The sequence below is a fragment of the Agelaius phoeniceus genome, chromosome 3 (assembly GCF_051311805.1).
Source record: "Agelaius phoeniceus isolate bAgePho1 chromosome 3, bAgePho1.hap1, whole genome shotgun sequence".
Lineage (NCBI taxonomy): Eukaryota > Metazoa > Chordata > Aves > Passeriformes > Icteridae > Agelaius > Agelaius phoeniceus.
The window spans coordinates 113273619-113291110 of record NC_135267.1 but is presented as its reverse complement, the minus strand read 5'-3'; the positions used below and the strand labels follow the sequence as shown (position 1 = coordinate 113291110).

The window sequence follows — 17492 nt, the reverse complement described above, 5'->3', positions numbered from 1 at the left end:
CTACATAGAAACAGCACGTTTAATCCTATTGGAATAGCAACTTTTCCATTAGAAAAACTAAATCCAAACACAAATACCATCTAACCACCAGCCCAATGCTTGGTCCCTTTTCTGCAAAAACTTGACATTTGAGGACTAGGAAGTAACAGTGTAATGTTTTCCTATTTCAAAGTTGTGTTTGGCTTGTCAGACTCCATTTCCCCTGCTGGCAGCCAAAACATCTCCCAGGATGGTTCTGCTCACCACTGTCCTGCCTGGTGCTCTCAGGTACAGCTGTGCTTTTGCTGCTTCCCTCTCTCAGCTTGTACCGGAGTCTCCAGGCAGTGATGATCAGACTGCTTGAAGCAAAGAATTTTGGATTAATCATAAAGCTACCTTTAAAGTTGCATTTTTGTGCTCATTAGAAACTGTCCTCATTTAACCAAGTTATTTGTTTACATGGTAGGAAACCAGGGTGGAATCCACTCACTAAAAATCACCAGCGTTCCAGAGAACAGGAGCACAGGGTGATCATGGGGATGGATATGGAGCTGTATTATTTGTACTAAAACTGATATATTTTTTCTTTTTTTTTTCCTGTACGGTTGAAGAGTAAGACTGAAACTATTCATTCAGCCCATTATGCACTAAATTAACAATATTCAAGGTGAGGTTGTTAACTGCTAAAATCCTCTGATGTAAAACTCAGAATTTAAGGACTTAAGTAATGAGTGCTATGAAGTTTTCCACTACACACAGAAGGAAACTACTGAATGAAGTTTCTGCCAAGCAAACAACAGGGTCCACAAAGGCAGATAGAAGAGTTGGGAAATAACAATTTGTATCCACATGCAGAGCTTTGCTCTACAGCTACACCAACTGCAGTGGTAGCTGGCCAATAGTGCATGCAGGCAATTGCCCACAAACCTTTAGTGTTGGTGGCAAACAGAGTTTGTGTACACATAGTTGAGCTCTCAAGGGGTTTTTTGGAACTCTTGTTTTTAGAAAAGCTGATCTTTCCTTCTCAAGGCACTGTGACTGTTTTATGGTAACACCAAATCCCTCACCTTTTTTGGGTGCTCAGGCTCCTGACGTGTCGTGTGAAATTGAAGTGGCTTCTCTTCCACGTGGAACTGCCGGCGTGTTCCCCGTGTCTGGGGCCTGCTCAGGTAGCTGGAGTGGTCCTCTTGCCCCATGTCCTCCTTCTGCTGCTCTGGCTTTAGGGAAGGCCTGGGCAAGGGAGCCCACTGAGGTTCAGAGAGTAACTGTGTGTGCTGAAAGGAATTCAGTGAGTTCAGAGTTAGCCCAGGTTCTGATCCAGCACTTGGAGGTGCCAGGCTTGGGGCAGGTCAGGCATTGCCCTCCTGGCACTTATGCCCTGGGCTACCAGAGACTCAGGTTCCTCTCTGGAATACTGGAAGCCAGCAAGCCTCTGCCAGCTCCTGGAGTCTGTGACAGAGCCAGTGGCTCTTTTCCAGCCCTGTTCCTCCTCACCCACCCCACGAGATGGACATGGAGCTAATGAACAAGGAGAGCAGGGTGCTGCTGCCACACCCAGATCCTCACCTGCTGCAGCTCCGCCTGGGGACGCCTCCTGTTCCGTGTGCTTGGCTTTCCTTCTTCCAGGAGCTGTGTGCCTGTCACCCCCACACACACTTGGTTGTGATAGGCAGGTTCTTCACCTTGTGGCTTTTTTCCCTTCTGCTGAGCTGGTTTTGCTGGAGGCTTTGGGAGGCGAACCTGGGGTGCACAGTAAGCATTTTGTACAGTGAAAAAAAGTCCAGATCTCACACAGAAAAAGAATGATCTTCACCATATATACACATCTTAAACAACTGCATCACTTTCCAAACAGAACTTAAAGCAAAATCAAGTTTTCATTTAAAGTTCCAGAAGAGAAAATAAGTGGGTTTACATCTAAAAATGACTATATTTCATCTGAATTAAATTAGGTTGGTATTAATGCAATTGTTTTTTAGTCTGATTTCTACAAGATCAAGCAAGCAGTGACCTGGCTTTCCACCCACTTTTACCCCACTTTCCTTTTGCCCCAACATTGGCACTTTCACTGTAGGGGGAAAAGATGAAAATATTTATCCAGAGACAAAAAACGTGGTAAACAAATATGGGAATTAATGCAAATAATATCACCTATCTTTGGTGTGCCATTGGAACCAAGAATCAGGATATAGCCACTGCTACAGTTCTTATGCCACCTCAAGATTAGATTCAGATTATACACAGGGAGCAATATCCTAAAATCCATGCAATCCTCTTCACATGATCAAGAAGCTGATGCTACAGGAGCAGCCTGTTACAGGTGTTCATGACTCTTCAGAAGGCAATTAACCCTAAATCCCCTCATTTCCTGTGTACCAAAGTGGTACAGGAGGAATCAGATCAGCTGGAGTCAGATCCTGCTCACAAGCCACAAGTGAGGAGACAGTGGCTTGTTTGCAGTGGCTCCCACTGTTCCAAGGTTGTCTCTTCAACAGGAGAAGTGTTTGGTGAAGAAAAGGAGAGAGGGAAAGGGAACACTGAGATGAAAAGAGTCAGGCCTAGGATCACTCCAGGCAGTGCCATGAACAGATGCTTTGGGAAGAGCTGCTTGTCACCCAGCACTGTCAGAGCTGCAGCACCAAGTGCACCAGGCCACTGAAACATTGCATTTGCTGAAAATAGCAATAAATTTCAAGAGAATTCAGTTACCTGCCCTCTCTACTTGTATTTAAGTACTCCTTAAATCCTTTGGATAACCCTAAAATTGCCTTTCTGCAGCTGTTTTGCAGTCAGTGCCTAGAGGAAACGGGCTCATGTCAGCAGCAGAACTGGCTGAAGGAACAGGCTGCAGTCATACACAGGTGATCCTGGCGTTCTCACTGTTCCAAGAAGTGAGACACTCAGCATTACAGATTTCCCTGAGAAAGTGCTGACAGGTGCCAAGATTTAGTAACACCCAGGCATTCCCCCTGATCCTGTTCCTGGCCATCACACCCAATCCCACTGAATCCTGCAGCACAGGAATGGTGATAACCATTCACTTCTCAGCCAGGGATTTTCCAGGGGGGTGTGACCTGCAAATATCCAGTGCTGCAACAGCTCCTGCAGCCTGCAAGGCTGGAATCATCTTTTATGCTACAGACTGTCGAGCTTTTGACCAGGCTTAAGAAGGAAACAGATTTACTATTTAGTGTCTGACTCTGAGAAATCAAAGACTCCTGTGAAACAGAGATCCAGCAGGATCAGCTGGAGATCAGTTAACAGCTACCTGATGCTCTGAGTCAGTTCACAAAACAGTGCAAGCTTAAAAGAACTTCTCAAATGAGTGAGGGCACAGTGGTCACCATCACAGCCACACAAGTCCAGTCACCAAAATGGCTTTTGGTTTTGTTAAAAGAAAAAAGGGGGTAAAACCAGAAAAGTCAATAAAAGTGCTAAACTAAGTATCTGTAATTACCAAGATCAAAACCCAGTACCTTTTCATTAAACATGAACTTTTGTTCTGCCTTCCACAATACGTAAATAGTGCTGACAATTGGTTCGTGAGGCACTTGCTACAATAAAATCTAATTGTATCATGAGAGAAAGGTGACAATCAGGAGATCATGAAAAAATTACATATTCTCACTGGTGGTTAATTAGCCATGCAAAACCCCCTCAAACAGATATTCTCTTCTATTAGGAATGATTACTATGCAGGCCTACAGATGTCAATACCACAGTCATTCAAATACTTCTTTCCCTACTAATTGAAGGTTGTAAAGCTCTGGTGCCAAGGTTTTGCTTCCAAAGAGCTAATTTATGACTAGAAGGATATTTTATGTCTTCAGTTGCAGCAGCTACAAAACTCAGCAAATCAGAACCATCTGTGCACTGATACTTGAATCACCATTCATCTCGCAGCCTATCAGTCACATTAGTTTGCATCCTGCATTCTTGGCTCACGTACACTTGTGATGGTCCAAAGTTCACCAGGAATATTAAAAATGGATGGGACCCTGACCCTGCCTTATTGCACACGCCCCAGAGCCCCACACGGGGCTGCTGCATGCGGGCACTTCCACAGGAACAACGGGACTGACATTTCCCAGCAAAACTGCTAATTACCTCCCTCTCTGCTTAGGGAAGCTGGGCTTTATTAACTTAGAGCACTGCAGGAAAATAGCACAGGAGAGCTGTGTCACTTGGAAAACCCTGTGCCAGTGCACACCAACAGCACAGCTAAAGCCACAGGAACATCTCCACACTGGGGCTGCAGGAGGATAAAGGCAAATGACAAAGAACAGCCTGAAAGCAAGAAAATGAATTAAATGCTGGCACTAATAAAGGTAACTTTGCTTTTAATCTGGGACGAAGGAAAAACCTGGCATTCAGGCCTGTCTTCAAGATGTTAGTGAACAAAGTCCTTGACTTCCCCATTATCCTGAAAGTAAATCATTCTCCACAGACCTACTGCTTTGAAGTGAGAGCCTGTGGGTCAAAAGGACTCATGGCAGTTCTTCCTCCTTGAGGGTTGACATTCCACTTTTTAGCAAAGCCAGGGGAAACAGGAATTAACAAACATAGTGTATTTAAGGCAGAAGAACTGCTGTGTCAGTCTCATTTTGAGAGCTTTAACTATTTCCTCCTCTGCAAGAGGGAAGGCAAGAGGCAGGAGCTGTCAGGAATGCTCCCAGAGCTGTCTCACTCACCCTGGACACCTTTGCAGCGAGGTGATTCCGTGCGCATGCTGCTGTGGAAAATTCCAGGGGGCCATCGTAGCGCATCCCGCTCGACTCCAGCCCATCCAGCAGGATCTTCTTCAGCACGTGATACTTGGGCTTCTCAGCATAAGCTAAGCCAGAAACAGAGGCCAGAAACTTGGCTATTTCACCTGCAGAGCAGATCAGAGTGTGAATTTCACTGAGCACAACCCCAGAAGTTCAGAAAGGATCTCATTCCAACACGGATGCCAAACGAGACAACACAATTTCTGCTGAAGGCACACTCAAAACACAGAACTGACAATGTCTTGTCTTTTTGGGAGGAGAAAAGGAAAAGACAGACTTGGATAAACAAGCCAGACTTGAACTGCTCCATCTTGTTATGTTCATGCACTAATTCCCACAGCACTGACAAGTATCCAAGGATAAAATTTAAAACATTTTACCAACAAGTATTGATAGTTCTGTGTAAAAGAGGAAAGTCTTTAATAGACCACAATATCCCCTTAAATATTAATTACTCTGAACAGTTTATTTTAATCTGCATAAGTACTGTAGTGGGAATGTTTTGGAAAAATACAACTTTTTTTTTTTTTACTTCAAACACTACTATTGTTTTTCTGATTGCATCCCAAAACAGTCTGACAGCAGCAACATTTTTCCATCAAGTGGTTCAAAAAACAGGGAAACCATTGAATGGGCAGAAATAATGCTAGTAGGAAAAACATATGGGGGGGTTCAAACTTTTCTTTCAGTTGAAGACCCAAGTGTATCCTAAAACTGGAGTGCTACACCAGATATTAGCATCTGGTCAAATCCCAGCAGGAAAGATTTATTAAATATGTATACACATCATGAATAAATTTCACCTAATACAAACTGCATTCCAGTAATTCCAATACAAAAGTGCTAGGAAAATAAGGGAGTAAATCAAAAATAGATACTGACCTTTGGTGTTTTCCCTGGGTTACTTTTGTATTTCAGGGAAGGAAGAAACAAGACAAGACAAACTGTGCATCCATTTGCTTTTTCAAACTCTGAGCAATGAGCAATAAACCTTTGGTAGACAGTTGCTTACTATTTCCATGCTAACAGCTACTTCTGTTTCCAAGATAGTCACTGCTTCCCAACACCTTGGATTACATATGGCCAAGATCCCTTATGTCACTCCATGGGATACAGCACAGACTGAGCAAGATTCTTTTTTTCAAAGACTTTGTTCAATTTGTGTTACTTTCCTTCTCTTCTGCTCCCCCCCAGAGTCAGACATTGAGCTGTGTTTAGGAAGAGGCTGAAGAGCCAGAGGGTACAGGTGCAAGTACACTTACTGCAGCTGCTTCCAGGAGAATCCCACCTCAGCACTGAATCTGGGAGCTCATCCATAAGTCTGAAACAACACCAGAGTGCAACAGTTTAATGCGCTTTTGGAGCAGGTGATTCCTCATTTGGGATTTAGGAAGACAGCAAGTCTCAGCTCCAAAGGGAGTGGACCTCCAGGATAGCTAATGATTCACAGGACTGCTTTTCAACCCAGATCTCCCCTCACCAGCTCCATTTTTAACTCTTTGCACACAGCTGGTTTCACCAAGATCAGGCTGACACCTAAAACTGCACTTTAGGTTTTTCTTTGCACATATTTTAAGCTTTCTAGAAGGAAAAACAAAAGCCCTTTGAGCCAAATGGTTTATTCTGATTTCATATTGATGATTCCAATTTCTATTTTGGAATTTAAGCAGCAGTTCTGCTCTGCCTTCCTATCATTTAGCATCAGGTCCCCTCTGCCATGGAGCACATGGCTGCCAAAGCTACACCCAGGCACAGCAGGGCCACAAGGGGACAGGGAGGTCACATCACCCAAAGTCCCACATGCTTCATAAACAGTAGGGCCACAGGTGGAATTCCTGTCCAGGAACAGGAACAGCAAAGAAGCTCAGCATCAATTCCTAAAAACAGGAATAACACCAGCACTCATCTTGGGCAGTCCAGCACCCAGAGGAGCCTGAAAATTAAGACAAATAAGAGGGATAACCTGGGCAAAATACCTAATTCCAATTCATTAGAGTAAGAAGATATTTCTGATAAGTGGAATCTGTGTAATTTTCTGTGCATTTCCTTGAAGCCTCCTTTTGCTCAGCATCCTGGAAATGTGAGCCATCCAAGGGTTAATAGAAAGGGAAGAATCACTGGAGCAGCTTGATTGATTAAATTGATTTCCCATTGAATTGTATAAGTGTTACCTTGCAGGGGGCTGTGTAATGATCAGAACTTCTAAAGGGGAAATATTAAACACAGCAGAGGGTGTCAACATCCTCAGCTGCAGCCGCCCTTCCCTGCCCCACGCCGATTTCGGGGATCAGCCAGCCCCACAGGTACCTCTGCTGTGACCTGCCCTACTTTAAAGTTTGCTGCTCCTGCTATTGGGATGTTCCAGCTCTGGGTAACTCCTCTGCTGTGGAGCTGCTACAGGTACCCTGTGCAGCTAACTCCCTCCAGTCCCAGCTGGGAGGGCAGAGGAAGAAAACACTGATGCACTGTTGCTCCAGTGAGCTCCAAGTCATGCTGGGAAAAAGGAAAGATTTTCACTAAGCTCCTTAGTGTTTTGGAATTTAATTGTTTGTAATGGCAGTAGGCTTATGTAACATTAAAAACCCACAGAAAAACATCTGAAAAACAGTATCATATAGAAAGTTAAATAAATTGAGTGCACATGTGGAAAAACCTCCACGAGATGTTTGTACTACGGTCTCTACAAAGTGCCCATGAAGTTTAATGGAACCACACAACAACCTTCTGTATGTGCACCAAGGCCCGTGCTAATTTACAAATGATTTCTTGGAAAAAAAAGAGCATTGGAAAAATACACAGCAGACAAAATGCCTGTGTACTGTGCACTGGAATCCATCCTCTCCTCACAGCAGCACAGACATAAACATGCAAAGGAGAGTAGACATGCACATAAAGTTCCCATTTTAACTGCTTCCAACATCTCTCTTAATTAAGGAAAATTGTTTTAGCTTTCTCCTAAGGTGCTGTTCTACAGCATGGAAAGCTGTGTTTCCCAGAGCTGGGAAGCAGTGAGGATGCTGCAGGGCTCCAGGCTGGTGTGTCCATGTGTGGGGGGGTTTGTCCTTACTTTGTTTTTGCACTCTGGACAGCTACAGGGTCCTTGAGGTTCTGCTCCCAGGGCAGCTTCCCACACAGCCAGTGCAGCATGCAGTAGCCAAGGATTTCAAGGTCACCTCGTCTGGATGGGGCTAAAATGTGGGAAAGGGGGAGGGGGAAAGAGAAAAAAAAATACAATTAAGAATAGGAACCTCTTCTTAGGAAATAGAAAAGACTTTGATTGAACTGGTGCTGATGAAATATGAAGAAGCCAAATGGGCAAAGTGTTTTGTTTGTTCAGCTGTATTAGACCTGAACTGCCCCGGCATTTGGCCACAGGCCACAGACAGGCAGTGACTTGTTCCTGCTCAAGTGAGGGTCAGCTTCCTCACCTCCTCCAACTCCATCCTTCCTCAGTCTGGTCTGTCACATGGACTTGATCCCCATGGCCTCTGACATGATCCAGACAGCCCATAACTGAGTACCAACACTTTCTCAAAGAGCCAAGCAGTAAAACAAAGAAATAAATGTCTGCTGCTAAATTGCTAACACATGTTCCAGGAAGTCCATGGGGTCCACATTGGTCATGCAGGGACTCTGTGAGAGCAGACTAAACACTGATGGCCTTTCCTGTTCTCCCGTGGAGCCGTTTGAACTCGGATGCTGGGACAAAAGTGCCATCTAGTGTGCACTGACTCACCAGAGCCTGCTCCCGGCTCCAGCAGCGCCTGCCGAGCTCTGCACAGCCCAAAGTGCACTCGCTGTTCAGCAAAGTCCTGGGTGAACTTCCCTCTGCTGCTTCCAAAAAGGAACTTACTTCAGGGACAACTTACTCTCTGCACACCCCAGGCAGACACAGATACGGGAGGCAAAATTAAATCAAAAATTAACCCCATCCCCGAGCATCATCTACGCAGATAAACTGAAGTTAAATCTATAGATTGGCTTTTCCTAGAAAAAGAGGGAGGGGAAAAGTGTAATATCAACAGAATTGCTAGTGCTTGCTGCTACCCAGAGGAAACCAAACTTGCTAAAACTGAACAAGCAGGAGCACTGCAGGATTTCTTTGACTTGCAGCCTACAGTTTGCACATCAAAACCACATGGAATCTACAAAACCAGAAACTGCTTGTCATGATTAAAGACAGACAGATGTACAAGTTAAATTTATGCTTTTCCAAAATGAATTTGTGCTTTCCAAGAAGGAAAGGAGAGTTCAGATTTGTTTGGCACTTTTTATCCAGTGTAAAGACCAGTAGCTGAGCACTGTGCTGTTAATCCAGCTGTAAACAGATATCATATTTTATGGGCCTTCATTAAATAAATTCCAGAAAGTCACTCGGTGAACTTATCTTTTAATTTAAGAAGTCATCTGCTAAAAGCCACGGTGCCAACACATCATAACTGTCCCTCGTTGCTGTACACACATTACTGTAAAAGCAGCAGATTAGTTTTTATACATTCCCTATCTTAACTGCTCTTAGGCTCAGGATTATTAAAGGCCCTGGATCCAACACCGCTGCGCTGTCCCTTGGGCGTCGTTTATTTCCTGCCCTGGATTCAGCAACGTCCTAATGCAAGACTTGGCTCCCATATTAAAATAAAAACACAATCTCTACCACTTGCTGTTCTGTAGTGATTTCTCTGGCCATAAATCTCCCAGTAACTGTGGAACAATTCCATTCACACACACGTGTTCACAACTCTTTTTTCCATTATGGCAATTCCAGATTCGATCCATATAAGCCAGCATTTTTGACTGCAGATCCTCTAATTTTCACAATGCCTTTCTGGCACCTGTTTGTGTGAGAGAGGCTACAGAAAGTGGCCTTTTGATGAAAATTGTCAGAATTCCAATGAACAGCTTTTTTCCATGGCAGGGGGGGGGATTCATTGATGTGCATTTATAATAACAGCAAACCAATCAGATTTCAGAAGTTACCCCAAGAAAAGTCATTTTCTGAAAAAACAATCCCAGATATTGAAGTTTCCTCACAGTTAGGCCATGACTAATGATGTTCCCTCTCACCTGCAGCTCCTGGGACAAAGCCACAACGAAGCAAAAGCCTTGGCTGACACCTGCCCAAAGCCACAGCAGGCACAGGGACAACAAAAAGGTCCGTGGAGCTAAAGCACCTCTGCCCAGCAGCAGCAGGAAATGTTCCACAGGAGACAGTAAGTCAGTCCCCATCCCTTCATCTCCCAGGCCACCACAAGGGCTGCTAAATACAGACATTTACATGGGGGTTTTGTAGAACCACTTGAAAATGTCAGCATTTGATTCTTTGCCTGTACTTGCTTATTTCCCTCTGCTCCATATAAGAGAAATCCCTCAAGCTTTTAAATCATTTAGATTCTTGTTAAAAAGTAATTGATTAATCTTTAACGAGTTAGTATTATCTATGGACAATGGAATTATTAGATTTTCATGTCAAATCCAGCACTAATAGATAAATTTCAATGATATGTTTACTTGCAAAAATAAATCTGCTCACACAATTGAAGATTACAGGAATTCTTGATAAACATCAACGGAGAGAAATCAATCTGCCTTCACTTTAAATATGACAGCCAGGCGAAAATAAAACAATTCTGCTTGATAACTTGTCACAGTTACAAGAGTGTACACTCCAACCAGTACTTATTTAAATCAAATTCTTACTTCTCTGCTAAAAAAATTGCTTTTTTTTTCTTCTGTTTTTAATAGATGTTTGATTTCTGCTTTTCTACTCACAGGATTTTTTTACTATTATTTTAGTCTCATATGAAATAGTATTTAATGGGAACATATTGGTGGTATTTTATTTCACAATGTCTTTAAAGTTTAATTTTTTAATTTGGAGATTTAAGGCCTGATTCTGTTCTCAGTCCTGCCAAGATAAATCAGAAATAACTTCACTGAAGTTGATGAACTCACAACCACATCAATGAAATCAGAGTTTTAAATATACCACAAACATACTCAACACACAGGCACAGGCTCCAATAACTCAGAATAACTGAAGCAATTCACCTTAGAAGAAAATAGATGATGTATCTCTGTACACTGAATTTGGCAGCTATCTCCACTCTAATTTATATTCAGACTATAATTTCCAAATAGATCAGGGATATCACAACAGCCACAATATGCTCCCAAAACTCCACTGCTCCCAGGAACTCCTCTGAAACAGAAGTAAAAACGGGAGGTTTCTCTATGGCCTCTGTTTAGCTGATTGTCTCCAGCCTTTTGTAAAGATCTAACAAGTGACAGGTGAAATATTCTCTAATTCTAATTCGCACTGTTATGTGATAATTTCACTATTAGTGATTTTTTTGGATTAGAAGCTTTTCATAAACATGAAAATCATTTTGGTCATTCTGGTTGCTCATATTGCATGGATGTGCAGCAGCACCTCCAATTCTCACTGGCATTACAGGACACCAATTCATGGTAACTCACAAGCAAAGAGAACTCACACCACAGCTAGCAATGCAAAAGCCCATAAAGGAAAGGAGGGTTAACATGATCGTGGGGAAATGCAATTGTGATAAAAATATAAAAATAATGATAAAAATCACAAAGTGATATAAATTAACTCAAGGCTGAGATGATTAAAAGCCAGACAAATACAAGACTTGACAAAAATCAGTGCCTCTATTAGGAGTAGGAGAAATGAGAAGACAAAAAAAACCCCAAAAAGCAGGTAAGGAAGTATTCCTTCCCCCAGGTCCTGGCCAGTCTGAGGAGCTCCCTGCAGCAGGATGATGACCAATGGAATAGTGGGTGGCTCCACAGAAGAGGTTAGAGAAATGCATTGAATTAATGATACATTTTAGTGCCTGGAGGCCATTCCACAGAGTTATCCAGCCTCAGACAGAGCAAAAGCCAGCTGGGAACCACTGCTGGTCTCCTTGTGTCCAGCCCTGCTCGGCACATTGCTAAAGGACATCCTGACAAAAACCACCACCACAGACTGCTGGAAAGAAAATTCCATGGCACCACCACAGCTCTTGCAGAGAAGCCAGTGTGTGACATGGCAGAGAGGGACACCTCCTGTGCCAGCCTGGGACACTGTCCCAAACTGGGACCCTACAGATACACACTTGATGGGATGAACGGACATGGCAGAGCTATCCGGGCGGGAATCATCAGGACTGGTGGAATGGGATGTGCTGAAAGAAAGAGGGTTGGGGTTCTGCTCTGATGGGGACAAGCTCATGGAGTGGGAAGGCTGGGAGGTGCAAGGCAATGTCACCACGAGATCTGGGTGGCAGATACAGTGGTGGTGGCAGGAGATGCCGGTACCTGGTCGGAAGCAAAAGGTTCCAGGCTTGCAGTAAGGACAACATGTGGCAGAAGTTTAACTCTTCTTTCACATCTGTGTGGCAGAAAAAAAGAATCACAAAGGTAAGGGCCTGACAAGTAGGGGTGGGCAAGCAGCTCAGATTCACTACCTGTCAGAATTCCTGGAGTAGAGAACAACAGCCCTTTCCCAGGCACAGTCCTCAGATGTGACAGAGTTGTAAATGCTTCTCTTCTTATTTTTGCTTCTTCTGAACATTCCTGGCAGCTTCCAAAGGTGGCTGTAGAAGCCCATCCAATCTTTTCCTTGCTAGTGACTCTTCTTTCACTCACAACCACCTCCTGCTCCCTCCTCTGCTGGGCACACATTTCTAATTCAACTCTCAGGAACTAAAGCATCTTTTTATTTATTTCCCACTGCAAAGTTCCACCCATTTTTTGCCAGACTGGTTATATTTTCCTTTTATTATTTAGGATTTACAGTTTGTCCTGTACACAGTCTTTGGGAAACACATATCAAACTGCAGCAGATCAATAATTCATTTGACCGACAAAAAAAAGAAAAAAATCCTGCAGGCTCCCTCTGAATCCTAACTATGCATGGACAGATGCCAAATCAACCTCTTGATCCAGAGGCACTCAGAGCTCTGTTCTCTGGAAGCAGGCTCCCAAAGAATGTGTTCATATTCCTGCACATCCTTCCTCACAAAATGAACCCTGCACATATTTTAGTCAGCAGAACAGGAAAAATGGCCAAGCACTGAGCTGTGTTTTTAATACCACTGAACAGCTCTGACTGAGCAGTGGGGAAATCCAGCACAAGGGCTGCAGGGCTTGCCCTGCCAACAGCCCAAGGCTGGCACTGCCCTGGACAAACCCAGTGTCTGATGGAGCTCAGGGAGCCCAAGGAGCTCATAACCTCTGTGAGGGGCACAGAGAAACCTGCCCAAAGTCCCCACTCCTGTGGGAAGCAGCTTTTACTACTGCAGATGTAGAGATCAGTCCTGCACAGACTTCAGTGGGGTCTCTACTGATGCAAGAGACAGCCCCACTGCTCAGAGTTCCTGTGAAATGCTGGGAGAAGGGAGAGGACTCAGCTTGGAATCGATGGCAAACACAAATATATGCTGGAGGGAATTCAGCATAGATACTTCATACTCTTATGTTCATCAATGATAGCAAATTAAAACTGGGCTTACACACTCAATGCACAGGACTGGAGTATTTAAAAGAACCTCAATATGTTAAGTGCAGTAAATCTCCAGAGAAATTAGGTATTGACTGCATGCCTCAGTGAGGAGAAAATCTACAAAAATCCATAGGAGGCATTGATCCAAATATTACTTTTTAACACTAACTATGTAACAACTTTTTAAATGTACACTGAGTATAGATATAATTCTCCTTAATTATCAATCAACAAACCAAAATGCAATACTGTTTATACAGGCTGGTCTTTAAAAATGAATACAGTGAGTACACTCCAATGAGACACTAAAACCAATGATGCAGTTGTGCCCTGCATCAGAAATCTGCATCAGAATAAAAAGGGTTTTAATTTCAAATACCCACACCCTGGCTGGGATGGGATCCTGCCACAAATCCAAGAATGCTGATGGTGCAGGTTGGATCCTGAGGCAGAGGCCAGGCTGAGCTCTGCTTGGTTCCAGGAGAACTCCAAACACAGCTCAAGGATGCAGCTCCACATCCCACCTGGCCTTTCCAGAGGCTGTCAGAAGAACACAGACCAATCCCACCACCCCAGAGTGTTTCCTTGCAGTGGCCACTGGTAGGAACCTTCCTGGATCTCAGTGCACTGCACACTCTACACCTGGTGAGCTCCATGGAGATCCTGGGGAATAACCTCCCATTAAACTCTCCATTCAACCATGGAAAATCCAGCATTGACCTAAATTACCGGGAAGGGAATGCATTTGACTGGCTCTGTGCAAGGAGGGTATCAGCTCCAAGCATTGCCAAGAGGCACTTTTGAAAGCTTCAAATTCCTAATTTTGTTAAAACTTCAGCATGTCCCTCAAATCACTGCATGTATTCAGTAGCTGCTTCATGAACAAGTCAAAATGTTCTCATTTGTCTGGCTCAGCACAGCCACTGATGCTGTTCAGGGGGGCTGAAATACTTATGTTGCTACACACATGCAAGAAATGCCCTCTGGAAAGGATTTCATTTATATAAAATAACATCTAAAAACTAGAATTATATTCCAGGAGCATTGAAATAACAAAGCCCTCCACTCTGAAAAGCTGGGTGACACCAGAATGAAGGCTGTCTCTGCACCTTCCATTTTCCCACAGTCTTTAAAGACTTTTCAGAACACCCCACCTCACTTTGTCCAGGAGATTGTGCTGAGACTGCACCATGAGCAGGGAATCCAGGGGATTGCTGAGCAAAGAAACCTTTTGCCCCAGCTGCTGGAAGTCTTTCAGTATCCTAAACCACCTCTGTGCCTCTCAGCCTCACACCAAGGGAGCAGGGGAACCCATTGCTGTGTTCTGCCTGCTGAACCCCTGCAATCTCCAACAGAAGTCGCTGCAGATGCAGATTTTCCCTGGGATGTGGAGAGCTCTGCTGGAAGTGGGGAAACTCTGGCAGTTTGATCTTCATGGATTCAGGCTGTTTGTCATGGTTTAACCCCATCCATCAATTAAAGTACCACACAGACATTCACCCCCTACCCCTCCCTGGAGGAACAGGAAGGAGAATCAGGGAAAAAGTTAAAACCCATGAGCTGAGATAACAACAGCTTAATACTTGAACTAAAAATTTAAAAATAATAATAATGAAAAGGAAGGTAAAGAAAGGAACAAACCCCCTGACAGAGAAGTGATGCACAACAGAATTGTTCAGCACCACCTGAGCAGTGATTGGCCCCTCCTGGGCACCCCCCAGTTTATCCCTGCCCCTGTTATCCCAGGTGTGGAACATCCCTCTGGCTGTTCCAGGTCAGCTGTCCTGGCCAGGTCCCTCACAGCTCCCTGGGCAGCTCCTCACTGCCAGAGCACGGGGAACTCAGCAGTCCTTGAGTGAAGGGAAGCACTGCTCAGCAACAACTACAACATCCCTGTGCTGTCAGTGTCAGTCTCATCCTAAATCCAACCACAGCACTGCACCAGCTGCTGGCAGGGAAATTAACTCTGTCCCAGACAAAAGCAGGACACCACCACAAGGTCAGAGCTGGCACTCCATGTGAAGAGCTTGGATGCTTTGCAACATACCAGATCCCACATCATGTTCTGCAGTCTCTTCCAGCAGGAGCACAAAAAAAAAACTGTGGATTTTCTGTTTGCAGCTATCAAGGAAACACTTTTCAAGTGTAAGGGGGTAAGGGGTAAGCTCCCTCAAACTATCTTTCTGAATATTTTGTTTTGTGGAGTCCTCTGGTTTTAACAAATTCCAGCTCTTTGAGGAGGTTATCTAAGACACAGATTGCAGAACTTACCTCACACTTCCACTGCATACCTTTTGTCACACAGGTCTGTAAAATTTCCCTGCACTTTCAAATAGAAGGAATTATCTGTCCTGTAATCACATACCCATCCACAACCCCTACCAAACTGGCTGCTATAACTATCCAACAGCCAAATCCCAAATATTCCAGCTTCCACCTACCCTTCAAAGAGCATCCACATCAAATACCAGTGCACAGCCCCACCACTCACTCTACCAGGCAAAGCAGGCAGAGTCAGGTCTCCAGAAAACAGCCTGGATGCTTGGGAAGGCCAGAAGAGTCCAAATCAGATGCTCTCCTCACCACAAAATATTTTCTAGCAGGTGAAATGGTGCAGTTGTCTTAGCAGGAAATACTTGCCAGTCTTATTTCATTTTTCCTAATGACCAGAGTTAAACGACTGCAGGTTTTAACAGCTCCAGCAAATTATCAAGACCCTCTACATTACATGGTCAATGGTCCTTTTAATAGAAAAAGCAATAATATACAGTTGTTTGTGCCAACTAAAACTCGTTAGAAAGTATTAGTTTAAGGTAACAGTTCAGCAGCTATTAACAAGCACAAATTCCTGCAGTTATCACTGGTGACACTGATGCTCACCAGGCTGGCAGCAGCAAACCATCCCTCCTGCTTGAGATGATCTTGGGGGTGAAGGAGGGGAAAGGGGAAAGAAAAGTTAACAAAAACACTCTTTTGTAGCAAGAGTCAAAGTTTTTCAATAATCACCATTTTTTTCACTAGCATAACATTAGAATTGACTTTTTGTCTTGCTGACATAGCAACTAAGAAAGTTGTGTTGCATTGACCATATTGATTGTGAACAATGCAGCCATCAGTGGGACTTTACACCATATATTTTCAATATTGACCTCCCAGTCCCTTTTCCATGGCTCTATGGGTCTGCTATTGGATTTGGACTGCAGCGTAATAAACAGCTAAGGTTTAATTAATGGTAAATGAATACAAGACATAGGTTATGACTTTAACTAATTAGGGAATTGTTGAATTAAGTCTGCCTTGGAATGCAAGGCAGTACAATCAATATCCAATAAAAGGACTATGTATGTAATTTACCTGCAAATGTGTTTCCAATACCATCAAAGTGAGTTTAAATAAGTAAGATATATGAAAGGCTACTGGAAAAAGATTTCAGAAAGTTAACACTTTATGGCTTCAGAAAAGGTTTTTCTCCTTGCAGAAGGAATGTCATCTTGAAATACCCTCCCATAACACAGATGGTGACACTCAGCCACAGCTCTCCCTAAAGGACAGTGCAGACTCCAAACCTTTTTCCTTGACAACGCAGCATTAGCAAATCCTGCCTCTGCAGGGCACAGCGAGCACAAACCAGCCCTCCCAACATAAACCAATGAAGTTTGATGTTGAGCTCTTCTCAGGGCTGTCCTGGGCTGCTCCAGTGCTGTGTGTGCAGAGCTCTCAGGGCTCCTCCTGCTGCCCTTCCCCCAGCCCTGGGGAAGCATTCCCAGGCACACGAGGAGGTCACCACACCAGGGGCTGAGCAATCCCCAACACTGCTTCTCCTGTGCACAGCAGCACTCACAGCCTGATTACTCATTCTATAATCACTCATCTGAAATAAAAAAAAGAAACCTACCTACTCCCTTGTGGGCATCTATGCTGGTAAACTCTATTGTCCCATTATGGCCCTTCCTAGGATTTTCCTGATACTGTTTGTGGTTCCCATTGGGACAATATCTGTAGCAAAGTCCATAATCTGCAAGATAAACCTGGAAGACATGAACAGACAAATGAATAATGCTTTTGTCCTTTGAAAGTATAACCTTTATAATTAAGTCTTAAGAAACTGATAGGTTAAGGACAGCCTTAGATCTAAATTTTATTAAACCAAATGGTGCCTCAGGATAAAATATGTACAACTGGGGGCTATAACAGCTGCCCTCCCCATTTAAATCCTTCCACTACTATACTCTTAT

General features: G+C 43.8%; 1 protein-coding gene across 2 annotated transcripts in view; it reads right to left on the bottom strand.

The window, feature by feature from the left end:
* The window catches only part of VRK2 (VRK serine/threonine kinase 2), a 37052-nt gene that overhangs the window by 1315 nt on the left and 18245 nt on the right, over window positions 1-17492 (bottom strand). Inside the window, exons 8-14 of one of the 2 annotated variants that reach the window (XM_077176247.1) lie at window positions 17153-17285; window positions 7816-7936; window positions 6011-6069; window positions 4671-4852; window positions 1546-1719; window positions 1047-1253; window positions 244-335 (exon numbers count right to left, since the gene is read on the bottom strand). In XM_077176247.1, the coding sequence (XP_077032362.1) occupies window positions 264-335; window positions 1047-1253; window positions 1546-1719; window positions 4671-4852; window positions 6011-6069; window positions 7816-7936; window positions 17153-17285 (948 nt within the window). In that variant the 3' untranslated portion in view covers window positions 244-263. The remainder of the gene's footprint in view (window positions 1-243; window positions 336-1046; window positions 1254-1545; window positions 1720-4670; window positions 4853-6010; window positions 6070-7815; window positions 7937-17152; window positions 17286-17492) is intronic. The other variant, XM_054629200.2, reaches the window with a different exon arrangement.